Source organism: Condylura cristata, unplaced genomic scaffold (genome assembly GCF_000260355.1).
Source record: "Condylura cristata isolate star-nosed mole 26May11 unplaced genomic scaffold, ConCri1.0 scaffold00024, whole genome shotgun sequence".
In the NCBI taxonomy this organism is placed as follows: domain Eukaryota; kingdom Metazoa; phylum Chordata; class Mammalia; order Eulipotyphla; family Talpidae; genus Condylura; species Condylura cristata.
This window is the reverse complement of record NW_004567125.1, coordinates 12,779,481-12,799,205: the sequence shown is the minus strand read 5'-3', so window position 1 is coordinate 12,799,205 and position 19,725 is coordinate 12,779,481. Positions and strand designations below refer to the sequence as shown.

At 39.6% G+C, this 19,725-nt stretch overlaps 1 protein-coding gene across 1 annotated transcript in view; it reads left to right on the top strand.

Annotated features, from left to right (window-relative positions):
• The window catches only part of HSD17B7 (hydroxysteroid (17-beta) dehydrogenase 7), a 17,312-nt gene extending 7,865 nt beyond the window's left edge, over positions 1-9,447 (top strand). The window contains exons 6-9 of the mRNA XM_012728857.1: positions 996-1,100; positions 1,834-1,890; positions 5,455-5,553; positions 8,856-9,447. Of these exons, the coding sequence (XP_012584311.1) occupies positions 996-1,100; positions 1,834-1,890; positions 5,455-5,553; positions 8,856-8,957 (363 nt within the window). The 3' untranslated portion in view covers positions 8,958-9,447. The remainder of the gene's footprint in view (positions 1-995; positions 1,101-1,833; positions 1,891-5,454; positions 5,554-8,855) is intronic.
• Positions 9,448-19,725: the final 10,278 nt, after the last annotated feature.

Below are 19,725 nucleotides of genomic sequence, written 5' to 3'. Positions count from 1 at the left end.
ATTTTGCGCCTTTTTCCATCTCAGTTGTCATCCCCGTGGGCTTCCCGTCACCAAATCACCCGTGTGCCATCACCACAGTCCAGTGCATTTCCCTCCCTCCACCGTTTTTGATCCCATTCCCCACTCCACACCCACAAAATGCCTCTGGTATATGGCTGTTCATTATTCTTGTTATTTTCTCGCCTGGTCCATTATATTCCTGCTATGAGTGAAACCGTCCAGTATTTTTCTTTCTCTTTCTGGCTGGAGCATCCTATTTTTCTTTTAAAAAATGTATTAAAGGTAATAAAAATGAGTTAAAATTGTTCATATCAAAGTGACATATAATATAAAACTAAATAAAATAGCAGAGTAAGTGCCCCCAAATGGCACAGGCCCTTTCTGTTGACATAAACTCAGTGTCAGTTCAGGCTCTCTCTACATGACAGACCTCGCTGAAATGATGAGGCCTAGACTAGACCTGCTGTAGAGATCTACAGCTGGAGTTCTCCATGGAACCCCATGCAACGCCTCCTCCTTCCTTGGTGACATGAGTTCCCACTTTAGGCTACATGTGTGTCTTATTTATGTGTCTAGAAACAGACCATGGCAAATATTTACTAGATTTGAAACTTTTTTAAGGCAGAGACTGCACTTCGTATGTCTTTTTATCTTAAATGCTTATTATGACTGATCAACTTACCTTCAGTTTAGCCAGTAACATGGAAAACTCAGGTAACAAAGCCCTACTTTTCTTCTCTAGTTCAAGTTTGGTTTTTCTTTATACTGTCAGTTTCTTGACAAAAAGACGTCTTACTTATTTTTGTATCCTGAGAGCCTTTCCTAGTGAGCTCTCCCAACTTGATTCTTAAATGGAAATGGTCTACCCAGCTTCCAAGACAACTCAGCATACATCCTGGCTTATCTGTGTGTCATCTTTATTAAGCATATAAAGCTGGACTGAGGTGGTATACACGGAGTGAAAACCTCACTGCTGCATCTCTGTGTGCTCTCAGGGCCTGTATTCCTGTGTGGTGTGTCCAGGGACAATGATGACGAATTTGACATATGGGATTCTACCTCCCCTTCTGTGGACACTGATTATGCCCTTTATATGGCTGGTAAGCGATAAGTTACTTAAGCTTAATTTGAGACCTTGGGACAAAACCTAGAAGTATTAAAATGTTGAGGGATGGTTTAAGAAATTGAAACCAAAAGTGGAGAATTGGATTTCGCTCAATTTTTAAAGTCCCTTGCTGCATCACCAGTGCTTCATACTCCTTGTTGTTTGCACTGCACCATCCTCTGAGTGTCAGCCGCTCTCTCATGAAGGTTTTTCTGGTTGTACACTATAGATTCTGAGAGTTCTGTGATGATGTAATTTGGGAACACCTGTGTGATGCGATTAAACTGGATTTCTATGAGCATGGAATGTGCTGTGTCTGAAAAGTTCCCTAGAAGAGTAAGATTATGTACTATAGGACCAGAGCCTGTTTCTCTTTGTTTTCTTTTGTGCTCTGAGCATCTTGCAGAGCCAGTGTTCCTTCAACACACATGAGAAAATACTACTTCTGGGAAAGAGCTCAAAGGGAAAAAAAGATGTCATTTCTATGCTTACAGTAGGCATAGAAAAAAGATGAGAAGAAAATCTACCTTTGTATTACAAATGGTTGACTTAGAGCAGTGGAGATTAAGTGATACTTCCTTTCACACTTTTTTTTTTGATGTTTTATAACAAGAAATGTTTTATAATAGTGTTTACAATGAGGTTTTCTTTTTTTAATATAGAAGGGCATGATATTTTTGTGACACTGTTCTAAACCACCAAAATGAACATTGTTTTCTCTTCCTCAGCTTCGCTTTTTTGCTCATGCTTTCACTTTGACACCATTCAATGGGACAGAAGCACTGGTATGTTACTATGTTTCTATGACTTTTTTTTTTTTTTTTAAAGATTTATTTATTTATTTATCCATATAGAACTGGGGTACAGGCCAGAGGTGTGGGGGCAGTGAGAGGATTCACCAGAGACAGAGTGGGGGGCAGAACAGGCAGATCAAAGAAGCACACTGCTGAGGTGAGCAGCGGGCGGGTCAGGAGAGGTCTGCCGTGCCATGTGGATCTCCTCCCGGGCAGGCGGGGATCGAACTCATTGCGGAAGTGGCTTAAGCTTCTCAGTGCAGTGCTTTAACCCGCTTCGCCACCAGGGAGGGCCGACTTTTTTTTTTTTTAAGATTTATTTATTCATACAGAACTGGGGTACAGGCCAGAGGTGTGGGGGCAGTGAGAGGATTCACCAGAGACAGAGTGGGGGGCAGAACAGGCAGATCAAAGAAGCACACTGCTGAGGTGAGCAGCGGGCGGGTCAGGAGAGGTCTGCCGCGCCACGTGGGTCACTTCTGGGACAGGCGGGGATGAACTCATGCTGAAGTGGCTTTAGCTTCTTAGTGCTGTGCTTTAACCAGCTGTACCACCAGGGAGGGCCCTGTTTCTATGGCTTTTAAAGGCTTAGCAAATGTAAATTGTAAGGTCTCTGGTCATTGAACAATCTCAATAGAAAAGATACCAAGAGAAGTCCTGTGAGTAATCAAAGCCCTACTAAGGGCTAAGGTGAGCCTTGAAGGTAAGCGTTTCCCTTGGAGGGAAACAGGAGTGAAGTTTGAAAGTTTAATATCTGTGATGCTGCTGGCTACAATGACAGGATAACAGTGCAGAAATAAATGCAGCCCTTGGGCAGAACCAAATACACAAGAGGAGCAGTAGAACTGGGACACTAGAGGGTAGGCAAAGGAAGGTAGTGGCCAGGCACCCAGTGAGAGGTTGGCTTGGAGAAAATACTGAAGAGTAGATGCAACAGTCGAGCTCCATTTTTCTTACGTGAAGATTCTTCTCCTCTGCCCATGTTAGAAAATAAAGTTGTTACTTTCTTTGTAGCCAGGTCCTCAAATCACATATGGCAAAGGCCTTGTGTGTGCTTGCTTATCAGTGGCAGATAATTCTTGATGGATCACACTATTTTCTGTTGTTCACTATAATATAATACCTGAATATTTTCAACCCAAGTCCCCCAAAATAACTTCTAGTAATGGGTCAGCGTTGTCATACAAGATGAGTATAATTTGCTATCTGCTTTTTATACCATCTGGTTGATATTTCATTGTATTACAGTCAGTTCTTTGTGTTTCTATCTCCCTCACTTCTTTGAGCTCCTTCAGGATTTTTGCCATACACTTTGGTAACTTGAGGCCTAACGATATAGAGCTTATATTTAGTAGATTTTTAAGTCTTAGCTGAGTTGACATTAAGGAAAACATTAAGGGAATTGACCTGACAGTCTTATTTTGACAAACATTGCAGAAATAAATGCAGATTTTTGTAGGGACATGAGTTGATTATAGAAGCAAGTGCTTTTGAACTCATTTTAATCAGTCCTTCCTATATTTGCCAAGCCATTAGGAATACAAATGCATAAATCTAAAGATTATTTACTCTGCATGTCTGTGACAATGAATATCTAGAAGTTAAATATATAAAGTATTAGTGTGCAGGGAATAGTTAGACGATAGAAATATGTACTTATTTAGGAGCTTAGAGTCATGTTTAGAAAAAAAAGTGAATGTGGAGAAATAGAAAATCAGACACTATATCATCAGGAGGTCAAAACTCTAGGAATAATCAGAAAAGAGGATCACTGAAGAAGTTGCAAATACTTTGCTTACTAAGAAGGGCTGGACCCGGGCCAGAAGGAGAGACAGGATTTGGGCAGGACAGACAGCATAGCCTGTTACTCCATTAGGGGTAAATGTGAAAAGGCTCATTGTAAAGCATGTCAGCAGTTGAAGAATAGTTAAGATCGAAAAGAAATTGATTTTAATGAAAACATTGTAGTTCTGGCATGTGAACTGACAACTATTGGAATAAAATAGAAAGTTTAGAAATAGGCTTACAGCATACTGGGAATATTTATGGTAATGATGGCCTTCTACACTAAAATGGGCTACTCAGCAAATGTTGTTGCCAAAAATAGAATAGGATCCTTTCTTCACACCTTATGTCAAAGTAAACTCCGAGATAGATTAAAGGGTTTACATATAAAAGTTACAATATATGATTATTAGAAGATGGGAAATTTTTAAATGTTTAAGAGTTTGGAAGTTCAGCTACTGTTAGGAGTCACAAAATAAAAGACTAAAAATTTTGACTAAGTAAAAGAATTTTGCATGACCAAAATCATACTATACATATGCTCTAAAGACTAACCATAAATTGGGAAGACAAGTGTGTGCCCTTCATATCAGAGGTAAAAATTTAATCTTCTTAATAGTTAAGGAGCTTTGATAGATCAAGAAATAGCGCACTGGAACAATGACAGAGGACAAAATCAGAGAGCTCTTAAACTTTTAATTATATGAAAAGATATCACTCTCTTGTATGCAGATTAAAGCTAAAATTAGCAAAGATTAGAAAGCTAGATCAGACAGTACATTGACAAGAACATAGGAAAATGAGCTGGGGGAGAGTAAACTGATGTAACCTGTAGCAAGGACTCTTTGGAAAGACCAAATTATTTAATGTGTATATCCTTAACCCAGCAATTCCATCTTTGGTATCTCATAGCTATATACTTTGACTTCTATGAAATAGTGAATTTGTCATTTATCACTATACAGCTTGTAACAGCAAAGACTGTAAACAACTTTGTCCAAACTTAATGTCTACCACTGGACACTAATTATATAAGTGGTAGTATATCCATGCGGTTGAATACTGTGTTTGTGAAAAGGAATGAAACAGCTGTACACAGCTTGAATGGGAAGTCTCTCTGAGACCTGTTACTCAAGTGAAAAATGTGAAATGAGGATTAGTACTTAAATTTTAATTTCATTTGAGTAAGAGTAAAGGGTATATATGTTTTTAAGCTAACAGATTTTCTTTGGAAGAATATACAAGTTATTAAGAGACTTGCTTCCAGAAAGGAGAGCTAGGTAGCTAGAAAACTGGGGAGGGAGGGAAACTTACATTTTGCATGTTTATCTCTTGAACATTGTCTACGTACATGCTTATCTGTTAATAAGACAAAAAATTATATCAGTGACCTGTACTTTTCTGTGGCATGAGCTGAGTGTCAACCCTGAATAAACTAATCTACATGCTATGAACTTTAATTTGGGAATTAAAGGAAGAAACAGCTAAAATAGGAGCTCTTTTTTGGGTAGGGGAATTTCAATAAAATTTCCAAGGGCACTGAGAAGCCATCTGCCTTATTTCTTTCACAGTAGAGTGATGGTTCACGAAGGGCTCACCATTAATTGATGACATTCAAGAGGATCTAGAGTTTATTTGGAGCTCTTGATGACATTCAAGAGGATCTAGAGTTTATTTGGAGCTCTGTTAAGTACCATGGCAAATAGCCCCCACCAGCCTTAGTCATCTTGGACAGCAGAAAAAAGCCATTGACATGCTCTTCCTTTCTAGGTATGGCTTTTCCACCAAAAACCAGAGTCTCTCAATCCTTTCATCAAGTATCTCAGTGCCACCACGGGGTTTGGAAGCAATTATGTAGTAACCCAAAAGGTAAATGTGTTAACATTGTTTCATTGAAGAGTTTTGCAGCTAGGCCTAGGTCTGGTCCCTGCTTGCCTGAGTGCCACCTCTGTTCACTGGCCTTACCCTGGCCTGTTTTCCTTTCTCACTGCCCTTTCCTTCCTCTGGGCCTATGTGCATCTTCCTACTTGAGGTGCTCTTATTTTTCTTTCGACTGAGTAATATCTGCTTGTCTGATCTCAACTTGTATTTCAGCCCTCTGTGTTCCCTGTGTCAGTTCAGATGTCCTTTTTGTATCCTTGACATCTTATGCCTGTGTTGTATAACATTCTTTCAACATTGGACTCTACTGCCCAAAATAAGCTCTGAGGAGGAGGACTTTACCTTGCACATAGTAGGTACTCAATCAAATTGTTGCAAGTTGTATGAAACAGCAAGTTACTTCCTGAGCGATGCTAACTTCCTTTTGAATGTGCAATTCTGCTTGTGATAATTATAGATGTTAAAAGATTGGTGGTATGGAAAAAACCTCAAGACTGTTTTGGGATACTATATTTTTAAAGACGTTAAACATAAAGTCACATATTAGGCATTAGGAAATGAGAATGTTTATTTTGAACTTGAGGAATTCTGTTTGTCATAATGTTTATTTTGACCTCCTATTTTTCCTGCATACCTTCCTTTAGAGGCATTGGCATAAAATAAAATTAGATTAAGGCAAAAGCGTTATCGCAACTAAGTGAAATGATGGGCACTGACCTTTATCTGTACGTCAGTAGCATGAGCTCTAAAGGTAGTAAGCAGGCTGTCCTTTTCCCATGGTGTCTATTTACGAAAAATGAACTTCCAGTGTTTTCCAAAATATGTTCTGTGAGGTAGTTGTTCCTTGAGAAGATTTTCAAAAATCGGTTTGCCAGGCAAGTGCATTTGTGAAATGTTTCACATTAGCCTAGTGAGAAGTTGAAATAATTAAGTATGTCTGAAATGTGTTTCCAAATTGCTCTTGACTAGATGACTTTTTTCTTCAGAATTTATGATAATGATAACATCCTAAAGAGTATACTTTGGGGATTCTACTGTAAATTACTTCTCAACCCTTGGAGTTTGTTTGAATTTACTGTCTATTAATATTGAGGGGATGATTTGGGGAGAAGATGTTTAATTCAAGCAAAGTATTTCATTAGCATTTTCTGGAAGGGCACTGAATGAATGAAGAAAGCATTTTAACCTTTGATTCATTTGGGAAGGTCAGCCTCCTACTCTGTTAAAAAGGGCTGAACCGGAAGAGCTCTTGTGCTTCTTTCAACTCTAATGTAGAAAAACTCTAATGTGACTGAGTAGAAATGGTACTTCCATAACATAAAATTTTATTGAATGTTTAACTTTTCAGCTTTGTGAAGGAAGATCCTGGTTTTGAAGTTTAGGTGCTATATTGACTTAAAAAGAGTATTTTATAGGGACTGGAAGTTTGCTTTTACCTATAATGTATGGTTAAAATTAAAGTTTTACTTGGAACCGAGCAATGTAAAATAGCTGGATTAAACAGATATGCTTAGATTTCTTACATGTAAAAACAGTTTGGAAAGAGGCAGGCTTGGGTTGGCATGGCAGCTCCAGAAATTCCAGGTTCCTCCCAGTCACAGCACTGCCATCTCTGGGTGTGGGCCTCATCCTGCACCTCAAGAGCGCCCTCTGTAGGAAGAGAAAAGGAAAGGAGGCCATCTCTTGTAGGTGGTACCACTCAAGTTGCAGTGCATTTCGTTGGTCAGAAACTGTTAAGAGAAGTGCTACAATGTGGACTGAAAATGAATTATATCTTAGGATCTCATGGTTTTCTAGCAGTCACCACAAGTGCTTCTCCCTCTTGGTCCCTGTCCTCCTGCCATTAAAATACTCTTGCATATATAGGACACTTTCCTTTTTGAGAAGATTTTTACCAATCAATCAGTTGGGTTTTTTGTTTGTTTTAACATTTGATGAGGTTGCTGGGTCTTTAAATGTAAAATAAAACATTTGTTTATAATATTAGGTAGGTTTCAGGAATGCAGCTTTATAAATCAGCATCTGCATATTTTGCATTATGTTTGCCATCAAAAGTCTCATTTCCATCCTTCACCATATAGTCAGTCTCTTCACCTAATTTACCCAACCTTCTTCCCCTCCCTTTCAGGTAACTAATATTTTGCTCTTAGAGTCTACGAGTTTGTTTTGTTTATTCATTAGCTTTATTCCTTTACCTTCCATGTGTGAGTGAAATCATATAGTACTTGTCTTCCTCTGACTAATTTCACTTAGCATAATACCCAGATCCAAAACCTTTTTTTATGAAAAAAAGTGTACAAAATGATGTAAAAATAAACTGTTATATTATAAAAAAAATCCATTTGCTTGAATGTTGTGATCATTGATTAAAATTATACAGTAAAAAAGTACAGTCATGTAATTTAAGCTCCCTAAAGCATCACTAGATAATCTCAAATTAGGAAACTTTGAATTCTGAGAAAATTAAAAAAAAAGACGTCTAGGCACAAAATACAGTTATTGATAGTTAATATGTCAACATGTCACACAAAATGTCCAAATGAAGCTAAGATAACAAACTTTTCTGAGCACCAACTTTATGACAGGCATTAGAGGTTATTTTATTTAATTGATTAAGTCCCATCACTGCATCACTGCATCACTGCTTTGAAACCAACCTCTTAACATCCAGGCAATAATAGGAGAACAATAGTCAAAGTGACTGAGAGTTTTTTGATTTTGTTTTTGTTTTATAACAGTTCATTTTTACATCATTTTGTACTTTTTTTTTTTCATCTCAATTGTAATCCCCACGGGTTTCCCATCACCAAGTCACCCATGTGCCATCACCATAATCCCGTGCACTTCCCCCCCCCCCCCCATTTTTGATCCCATTCCCCACTCCACCCCCACAAAATGTCTCTGGTATATGGTTGTTCATTATTCTTGTTATTTTCTCACCTGGTCCATTATACTCCTGCTATGAGTGAAACCATCTGGTATTTTTCTTTCTCTTTCTGGCTTATCTCACTAAGCATGATCTTTTCCATCCAAGTTGCTGCAAAAGACATGTGTTTCTCTTTTTTGGTTGCTGAGTAATATTCCATTGTGTATATGTACCACATCTTTTTAATCCAGTCATCTACTTTTGAACATTTGGGCTGCCTCCATGTTTTTCCAGTTATAAATAAAGCAGCAATAAACATGGGGGTGCAGGTATCTTTTTCAATCAATCAAAACCTTTCTTTTATACAAATACTGTTCATTTCATTTTTCCTTCTTAGTCATCCCTATCTTTGCTTCTTTTCCAGATGGACCTAGATGAAGATACTGCTGAAAAATTTTATCAGAGTTTACTGGACTTGGGAAGGCATATTAGGGTTACCATTGAGAAAACAGATAACCAGGGCTGATGCTCTGGATCTTTGTGCATCTGCTGTGCTTCCTGGACCGTGCTGGTTTTTCTTGAGCTGGGTGACATGCATTTGTGGTGAACTATGAACTCTGGTGGTCTGTTTCCCTTCCTTTATTGTTTACCTTTAAGACTGTAGTGTGTGTATGCACATGAAGAAAATATTGACAAAACAAAAAAAAGAACAGTTATTCTCCAGAATGGTGTCACATCAAAACTCTGCTGGATCACACAACAGAGTATCTGTTAGTGTATGTTCTGCCAACTCAGCCCAAGCTAGGCTACATGGACTGGGTGTGCTCTTGGGTGGCAGGGACCAACCCCGATTTCAGGATGTTGAGAGGCTGACACAGGCAGGGTCTTAAGGTGAGAACGACGTTGGCGAGGCGATATTCCAAAACTGGGGAATAAAGGGCACAGGAGTGAGGAAGACATGGGAGTAGGAGTTGGGTGCAAATCTTCCTGCTCTGCCTTCAGCAGAGGTTTATTTTATACTTTTCAAGCAGGCTGAGGGAGATGACATTAGCATACGAAAGGGGCTGAGATCACAATCACCTTTTTGCTAAGAATAGTCTGGGGTCGTTTTGACCTTTACTTGAGATTATAACATTCTAAAATCAATCAAGGTTAAAAACAGGCACGTAGATGCACAAAGTTTAAGACTAATAATACTATAGTGAAGATTAACTAAAATAAAGTCCCTTAAACCTTAACTACTACTTAATGGTTTTTGTTTTGTTTTGTTTTGTTTTGTTTTCTACCTGAGACATCTTGGGAGGCAGGAAGAGGAAATTTCTTGTAAATCAAATTTCAGAAAAGTTCTTTGAAGAGACTTGCTAAATGGTTTTAAGTGAGTTTCCTTGAGGTCTATACAGTAGAAAGCATAATTTGCTCTGAATAGGAGACATAGGTGAATTTCCTTATCTAAAGACTAGATAGTAGAATCCTGAAAGACTAGCCAGAAGACTTGTGTGAATACCTTTGAAGTGTAGCATGTAGAAAACCTGACTAGCTCTAAAACAGGCAACCTGGATGAATTTCCACATCTAAAAGCCAGACAGTAGGAAGTTTGAGTAATTCTTTAGAAGCTGAATAGAAGCCTAGGTAAAATAGTAGAGTGATGAGATTTGGGTTTTCCTCCATCTGGCAGTGAGAGAGACTTTGCAGAAACAGCCCTTTTGCTTTTATTGATCAGCCTGTTGTCAAGTTACTTTTGACTTCAGAGGAATTTCTCACCCCGGTGCAGTGCTTGCTTGTCAGGGCCAGGCAGGCCTTATGCGGCTGAGGCAATCCAATTGTAAGCTGAAAGTTGCTCAGAATATTTTGATATTACGATTATACAAAAAAGGGAGGTCATAACATAAGTTAGCAGTGGAAAGTCTGATTTTTCAGAGCATTTCCTCTCCATCCATACCGTGTCTGACGACAGAGGTTGCATAGTTTGTGTCACTTGGGTAATCGTGACCCAGAGACATATCTGTCCTCTTTGGTCTGCCCCATAGTTAGAGAAAACACTGCCCTTTCTCTTGAGTGGCGTTCTGAATTGTGTTTCTTCTCTTCTCAGTGACTTTTGTATGTATTTTGGCTGTATTTCTCTCCCCACGTATTGTTTGTAACAATCTTGGGATGGTTAGAATCCTAATCTAGATGCCCGCAGGAACAAAATTGTGTACGTGTTGGAGCCACATGAGTTTTATTTTATAAGTATCTTTTTTTGATATTGAGGTGTAGCCCTTGTTGATATTGGACTTGACCTTTAACACCATTTGCAAGTTTGGTGATTAAAGATGAACCCATTTTCACGATCATATTTTAATGAATATAACCTTAGATCAAAGAATGATTTACTCACATTGCTGCAATAAAATTTCCACTGACATAATTGCTGATGGGATATCTACTTGTTCCCTAAGTTGAAAGTTAGGATTTAATTTACACAATCTGAAGACAAGCTCAAAAGCCCAGGTGTTTTTACCCAAAATGAAACCAACATGACACCTGAAATATAATAAAATAAGTAAAATTTGAGTTGGTAAAATTGAAAAAAAATCTGTAATCTCTTCATTTTAAAGTACCACTTTTTGTTATGATTTCTTGAATTTTGCTGCTAGAGGATTTTTAAAGTGGAGCTAAACCTTCTATGAGTCCTTGACACGACCAGTCACCACTGCCTTGTGAGTCATGGGCGAAATTGGAACTACTTTGCCTTTCACTTATCCCATCAGTTTAGAAGATGAATTTTATTACTTTATTGGGATTCTTACCTGCAAAGTAGAGGAATTAATACTCTGCTTTCTCTGTTTGTGGATATGGAATGAACCAGCACCAACTATAGTAATATATGTAAGTGAATAAAGAACATTGTTTTGAGAACTGTGATGATAATGTCTCCATTAGAGATTAGCAAGCTAGAATGTCAAGCTCAAATGCTAGTGTTAGGCACGGAGCGATCACTTCTCTATGACTGAAGAGTGACTTGTTTGCTGAATGTTGGGTCTTCGCAGATGTTGTAGAATTATGAGGTTTTGACCATGTGAATATACAATCTGTATAAGTCATTATGACATTCTGTTTTGCATTAAGCACTTAAAAGGAGCCTTTAAACATGAACTACATCCTGATTTCATATCACTAATGTTGTGTCAGTAGGCTGCTATTCTGCCTCATAGAGAGCAAATCATTGTCTCTCCCCTTCCCCCACAACACTGAATACTGTACCTCAACAATTGGTTCTTTCCTAAAATGACTAGAATTAGCTGGTTTTGTATCTGAGCTTTGGCTACTACTTTGAATGTTCAGCTGCTAGATAGTTGGGCTCTAGGAGATGCCTGCTTTTTCTCCCCTTAAAACTGGCTAATCAGTTTCCTAGAGACAGGTGCATTTGTTCTGATTTCCATGATGGATTTACTATAAATTATTTCATTTATGGATTTACTATTTATTATTTCATACCACAGGTGGTAGGTATTGAACACTGCATTACTGAGTTTTCAAAACATAGAATCAGGGCGTGGATGATAGAAGGAGACATTTCAAAATGGTATAGGTATTCTAGAAGGAGAGAATTGAGAATATTGAGCAGTCTTTGAACATGCAAAAGCTGAGCTTTTATCACAATTGATAGAAAACATGACCGCCACATTCAAGAAAAGTGACAAATTTAAAACAAGGAAAATCACAAGTAGATAGAAAATTGAGATAGGCCAAAACTGAAAAGGACCAAAGCCACTGACTTGTCAATGAGGGAAATAGACTAGCCAAAGTCTACAATTGCAGTGCCAGAGGTTGAACTGTAGAGGGCGAGGCTGCCCCTTTACCTGGCAAACAGCAGGAAACAGAGACCTTAGATTCACTGTGAAAAGAGGAGGGTCCTGGTAAGGACCTACCTGAAGGTAGATTTGAATTGTACTGAGACTCCGGAAAGAGATCTGCCTGACAAGTACTTCAATTTTAGCCCAGGGAAAGTGTGAGCAAAAAATCTAGTTGACTGTCCTGAACTACTGACCCACAGTAATTATTCACCAATACTTGTAACAGTTCATTATGGCAGCAAGCAGTGAAAAATGAATGTATTACTTTACAGCAAGGTAAGTTTCAGTTTGATTAATGATGAATATATATGATTATAAAAGAATTCAAACTTCACAATAAATTATGAAATCAAGATAGACATCAACATGTAGGAGAAGGAAAATCGAAACATGGACAGTCAATAATAATTTATGTGAATCAATAGTAAATATTAAAGATGCTTCATCTCACCTATATTAAAATGAATTAAAAACTTCATGACCGGTCATCTTTTCACTTAACTATGTTAGCAGATATCCAAAGGTTTTTTTCAGGATATGAAAGAATAGGCATTTTCATTTTGTTTGTGATACAAACTCCCTGAACACTTCGGCAACATCAAAATTTTATGTGCACATATCCTTAGCAACTCTGTTTTCAAATTTATTCTTAAGATACATATTCATAAATATGTACAAATATATCTGTAGAAGCCATCACTTGTCTAAAACCTTTAGAACTTAAAATTGCTTAAGTTTTAGAAAGATAAGTTGGTGCACACAATACTGTTTTTGTAATGACTAGTGGGAGCTGGGATAGAAACCTGTAATCAAGCCCCGTGATACATCAGCTGAAAAGACACTTTCATCTACATCAAGTAGTCTAAAGACTAGATATAGTTTTCTGTTGAGATCTAGTTAAGCTGTCAATTATGCCAGAAATTTGAAAAGACTTGTTTTCACTTTGAACTTTGGAATTGCAAATCAGGAATTTTAGACATGTACAGAACATTCATTGCAACATCCCCCATAATGACAGGAGAGTAAAAAAACTAACATTTTACCCATAGTCAGAGGTACTAGATAAAGAGTTATGTTGCATATCAGAAAATACAATAAAAGTGTTAATATAAAGTTATCCAAGAGAATGAAATAAAGAATATAAGTAGGTATATATAGATTGTTAAGTGAACAAGATGCTGTTAAATGTGTATGTTTTGTTTTTCACGTGTATTATACACACACAGATTCTATGTGAAACCTGAGTTTTGTGACAGTGATTGCTTCTAAAAGATGAACTGAGATGCTTGTCTTTGCATTCCTTGTACTTAATTTGTAGTTTACATGTTTGAATTTAGTTTTAATTGTCAGCATGTATCACTCAAATGAAAAAAGCTCTAGGTTGTCAAATGGTTTAAGGTTCAGCTGTTTCCTGGCCTTCTATATAGAAGTTGCCACTGTCCCTTGTGAACGTTGGGAAAGATGACCCTGAGGAACCAAGGAAAATATAGAGAGAAAAGCTGATTTAAATAATTTACATAGGTTTTGCTTTAATTGTAGGCAGTTGAAAAAGGTGACCTCTTCTACATACACCTTTTTGTCATATACAATTCACATACAGCTCTGTCAAAACCCAATTTATTTTTTACTATGGTCTGTAAATAAAGGAATAAAAATGATAATTTTTACAAAGATGACTGCAAGTAGAAGTGCGAAGGAGGGAAAGGAAAGATGTTAGATTGGAACATGATCTCAAAAATGACATCCAGGCTCAATTTTTACATTTGAAAGCAAAGAACAAAAGGGGAGGGGAATCGTGATTCAAACAGTGTTTCAACATTTTTTACGTAATAGCAAAACACAAACGTATAGACAGCTCGAGCCTGGGGCAGAGGATGTGCGTGGAGGTGACAGCAACGATGGATGTGGAAACTGCGAGGGTGATTGTAATGGGAGTACGGGCGACAGGTCAGACTTCTGCGCTCCTCGGTTTGGCCACCAGGGGTCGCCCTGTCACTGCGCCGGTGGATGGCACAGGTGAGGCGTGGACACCTGCCTAGGTGCGGGGGAATAAAGCGTTAGCGCCGACTAGCCATAGGGGGAAATATTTGGGCAGCTGCAGTTGGTGGTCCTGCCACTGACTGCTTCTTCTCCGTGGCCTCTTTGCTGATGAGCAAGGTGTTTTTGATCCTTGGGGTGAACAGTTGAGTGCCTGCCCACGGATCGTCCGCCCCTGTCACCGTGTCTGCCCTGCCAGCAGAGACCTGGCCCCCGTTAGATCTTTCCCACACCGGTCCACCCCAGCGGCACTTAAGGGGTGAGCAACCGAATCAGACGGGTCTTCAGGAACCGGAGTCCCGCTGTCACGCCCAAGGATCATCGAGGTGACAGGCGCGACTCCTGGTTCCACTCAGAGTGGGTCGTCCCGACCCACTGGCTCATAGTCACCTCCAGTTTTTCAGTGTGTGCACATCTTCTCTCAACTAAACCTCGTGATCAAGCACAGGCAGTAGGGTGGATTTTTGTCCTCTCAGACTTCTGCTGAGCATCTGGTAGCATCTGTCAACTTTTATTAATGACCAACCTGTCAGCAGGAAAATGGTTTGTCTTTTTACACAAAGTGTCAAAGAGAACCCGAACTCTCAGTACTTCATCACACAGGTTCTGTTTCTGGATGGTTCCTTTAACTGCCTTTCCAGATAGACATTAATGTGTTGTTGGTTCAGTGGTAGAATTCTCACCAGCCAGATAGACATTAATAAATCCATTTTGCTACTTTCGGAATCCACATTTGTTCTGTGTTGGTGCTAAATTAATGAATCTCAGTTATAATCACACAGTATACATCATATTTACCTACACTCTCTATTAAGTGAAACAACTGTTCAGGTGCTTGAGTGCACCTTTCTGCCTGGTGATCCTTACTATGTCCATTCTCAGTTCCCAGAACAAATCCCTAATGCATAAGTAATGCACAGAGGTTAAGAACCAGTCTTATGATAAGTATTTAAACAATTAACCAGTTACCAGGCTCTTCTCTAAGTGTGTTGTGTGTACTTTTCATGTCATAGGTAGGCACAATTCTTATTCTCACTGTCCTTACTATTATTTACAGAAGAGCAAAGAGGTTAAGTAACTTGCTGAAGGTATAGGGTGAGCAAGCAAAGATTTGAACCTGGTTAATTTAGTTCCAGATTCTGTTCTTATAACTACTACCTGAAGTCATCTCTCACAAAATCATCATCTGTGTGGTTTCTCTCTCCTTTCCCTCTCTTTATCCTTCTCTCCCTTTCTCTTTCTCTCTGTCCCTTCCCCCACTTCACCACCTTATAGGTAAAATTAAGGAAAGGTTTAAGCATTAAGCATCATAATAAGATATTTGTTTCTGTGTTTACAGAGAAGGATACTAAAGGAGATATTTCCCAATGTGCTTTGCTTGTTTGAAACATCTTGTGTGGGTGTGGGAGGGAGGTGACTGAAACATATTCAAGGAGAGGTGCTGATTATCGTCTTTCAAATACAAAGTCCTCTGCCTCCTCTGAGCAGAGAGCACAGTGTCTCTTCCTTTGAGCACAGCACCTCTTCTCCATGGTTTATCTTTCCTCCTCCTATTTTGTATTTTTTTTCTTTTCTTCCTTCCACAATTTCCATTTGTTCAAGAACAGAGAGACCACAAAGCCAAACATGTATTAGTTGTACCACTCCCTGTTTTTGTTTTTGTTTTTTTTTAAGATTTATTTGTTTATGTACCTCTCTGGGGGACAGGCCAGAGGTGCAGGGGCGGTGAGAGGCTTCACCAGAGACAGAGTGGGGAGCAGAACAGGCAGATCGTTAAAAGTGCACTGCTGAGGGGAGCAGCAGGTGGGTCAGGAGAGGTCTGCCACACCATGTGGGTGACCTCTAGGGCAGGGATTGAACTCACAGGGAAGTGGCTTTTGCTTCTTAGTGCTATGCTTTAAAATGCTGTGCCACCAGGGAGGGCCCACCACTCCCTGTTTTACGTGTGCATTTGCTCATAATGACTAGTGAAAAATGAATTCTTTCACTCATGCAGAAAATATTTTCATTTGCTCTTCTTTTGATTATATGTCATCATGTTATTGTACTTCTGAAAAAAAAAAAAAAACCTGAAGATTGGTTGAAAAGAACAAGCAGATAAAATGGTTCATGGGGCTGCTGTCCTTAACACCTGCTATTGATGTTTAATTTCCCTCATGTATCAGTTGTGTAATGAGTATGGAATGACAACCTGACTCAGGACAAGCCCCTCCCACCCTCCAGAGCAATGGACAAGGACAACTCCCTTTTGTGCTGGTGTCCTCAGTTAGTAGCTGTTAGAACATAGGGTCCACCTTTACTGAAATGATTTTTTAGACAAATAGCAAAAGCGGATGATCTCACTCGTATGTGGGATATGGAGAAACAAAACAAAGGACAGACAAAAGTAAGCCCAAACAAGCCCCAGCAATATGACTGTAGAATTGAGGGGGAATGTGGGAGGTGTGGAGTAAAGCAGAGTGGGGGTGGGGGGAAGGGCGGGCGGCTCAGTGGTCTGTGGTGAAAGACTATGGGTTCCTTGTTATTAGGAGAATGAAGCTGTACCCCTAAATCATGTACAGTGCTATAAAACAGTGTTACCTTAATGGAAAATAATTTAAAAGGTAAATTATTTTTAAACTTTTCTCCTTGGATTCCTGATTGGAGCCAAAATGATCAAAATCAGGCACCTGAACTTGAGAGTGATGTCTGTACTTGATACTATGCCAAAGTGAGGGCATTAAAGTAAAAGCGAGGGTGAGGACTTAAAGGGGGCGGGTTCTGGTGGTGTGCTGGGAAGATGTGAAGACAAGGTGTGGGAGTCAGGTGGGAAGGTGTGACAGATGCGGGGTGGGGAAGGTTCACTCAGGGAAGAACCCTTCAACTAGATACTATAAATTTTCTGGACGAAAGGCAAGCTTTTAGGAACAGAAAACTTGAGGGTACTTTATATATATATATATATATATCAACCCTTTTAACTTTTTTCTTAAAAAACAAAAACACCAAAACAAATCTTTCTCAACCCCTCCCCTTTTTAAAAAAATTATTTTATTTATGTATTTATGCATACAGAACTGAGTACAAGCCAGGGGCGGTGAGAGGATTTACCAGAGACAGAATAGGGAACAGAACAGGCAGATTGATGAAGTACACTGCTGAGGGGAGTGGCAAGCAGGTCAGGAGAGGTCTGCCATGCCAGGCAGGTCACTTTCCTGGCTGGGTATCAAACTTGTACTGAAGTGGCTTTAGCTTTGTAGTGCTATGATTTAACCCACTGTGCCACCAGGGAGGGCCCTCAAACCACACACACACACACACACACACACACCACATTTTTTGGTTTTTTTTTTGGCAGCCATAATCTCATATGGGTCTCTCTAGATGTAGTTTTAAGGCTGCTCTGCCTAAGTTTTGCTCCCAGGCTTCAGAGTTTGGACCAGGTACGTTCCAACGTGGCCTTCATGCTTAATCCCAGGCGGAGCAGGCAAGCACCTTTCTCTGCCTCTTTTCAAGGTAACATCTGTGTCTAGATGTAGGCGTGGGAGGGAAAGTCTTCATTTTCCTGCCTAGTTTTGTCCTTGACATGTGAAAGAGTGGTGGGAAAACATGAGGGGATGCTGAATAGGCTGAGTCAATAGGGACAAGTAGCGTCATAATATTATGATAGAAATAGTTTTCTCCTAAAAAATGCTGCTAGGCATGGATGTCTTCATGGGTCTCCAAGTCTCCAGGACACTTGGATTGTTTTTCAGGATGAAATAGGAAATTACTAATTCTTGCAATATATGAGTGTGTTCTGTCTTCCTTCTTAAAAAAACAAAAATCAAACAAAAAACTCCATATTATCCCACTTTCCCTAAGCAACTTAAAACTTAGATTGTTTGCTGTGCTTTGTCAATAAACTCAAAACTGCCTTTAGTCTGTGTCTTCAGTGCCTCCCTCTCTCTTAATCCATTTCTATCACACTGTCACTCTCAGCCCAGTGCTTCAAACTTCTTGTCATTCACAACATGACCTTCATGTCTTTGGAGGGGTCCTCATCTTTCTGCCAACCATCACGTCCACCCAGTTGATGCTCTTTCCTCATTTAGCTTCCAGGACATTTCCAGTTGCCAGTTCCTTTCTCCCTTGCCAGTTATTCTATCCTCACTTCCTTTTCCTCATTGACATGTGAAGGTAGAGCAATGCTTGTTCTGCCACCTGCTCCTTGAACTTGACCTCATCTCATTGTGCGTTGGAAGCTCGGAAGGTCTTACGCCAGCAGTGCTGCATTTCCTCTGAGATGACACTACTCACACCCACTCTGCCAGGCATTACTCTGCCAGGCATTACGATGTCAACCTGTTTCTGATTTTTCACCTTCTTGTTCAACCATGCATAGAATTAACACCATCTATGACATCTCTGTCTTTCATTTGTTTTCTTAAGATTCAATCCTGTGGGGGCCCTTCTAGTTAGCGGTATAAAGTAGCAAGTCCTGGGGTCATCCTCCAGCTGCTATCTGTTCAGATTCATGGTCCGAGCTCCTGTCTCTGCATTCCATCTCCCCCAGAATCTACCTTAGCAGCCCTGGACCAGCCTTCTGGTTTCTGTACCTTGTCTTAGAACATTCCATCCTCCTATACTTCCCAAGAATGCTGCTTCCAGGTTCACACTGTTGCATATCCTCACTGCCACTGACCGTCCCTTAAATGTGCCTTTTAATGTTTCCTGTTGGTCATTCAGCTCAGGCTCCATCTCATGTCTGTGGCCCTGCATGAGCATAGTCTCTAAGGCATGGGTCTCCTCAATGCACAGGGAATAGACTAGTTCAAATAATGAAGGGGACTGGTGTTGAGTGAGTTCTGTCCCCCTCTCTTCCTCTGTTCATTTCCTCTGAATCTGGTTGCTCAGCTTGTCCTGGAAAACCCAGCCCTGCTGGCCCAGGTGGGAGTGTGTTACCCGTGTCTGTGTTGGGAGTATCTGGGTTTGTATTTAAGGCACAATGGAAGGATTGAGACTTTTTTTTTATAAAATCGGCAGGTTAAGGATAGGCTTCTTTTCTGAAGAATCTGTTGGCTCTCTTGTGAGAGAGGATCTGGGGATGGACTCAGAAAATTCCTTGAAGGATTGTGCTGTTGGTAGTTGGCAGGGTGCTTAGAAGCAGGTGATCAGATCTCAGAGTCTCATATACCTCTTAAGGAGTTTCAACTCGACTTGTCCTTTTCCCTGAATTAAACACTGGACAGGACTGTAATGTAATAGTCCACCAGGTTATGCCTTTCCCATCTCATTAGTTTTCATCTAATACTGATACCTCTGAGTTTGAGGTCACTGATTCCCCAACTAGAGCCTGAATGACTCTAAAAATAAGATAGAAAGTCAGCTCTTTCAGCTCTTCTGAGCTCTCCTTGAGCTAGGAGTCATCACCCTGTGAAGGAAGTTCTGGGTCAATATTTA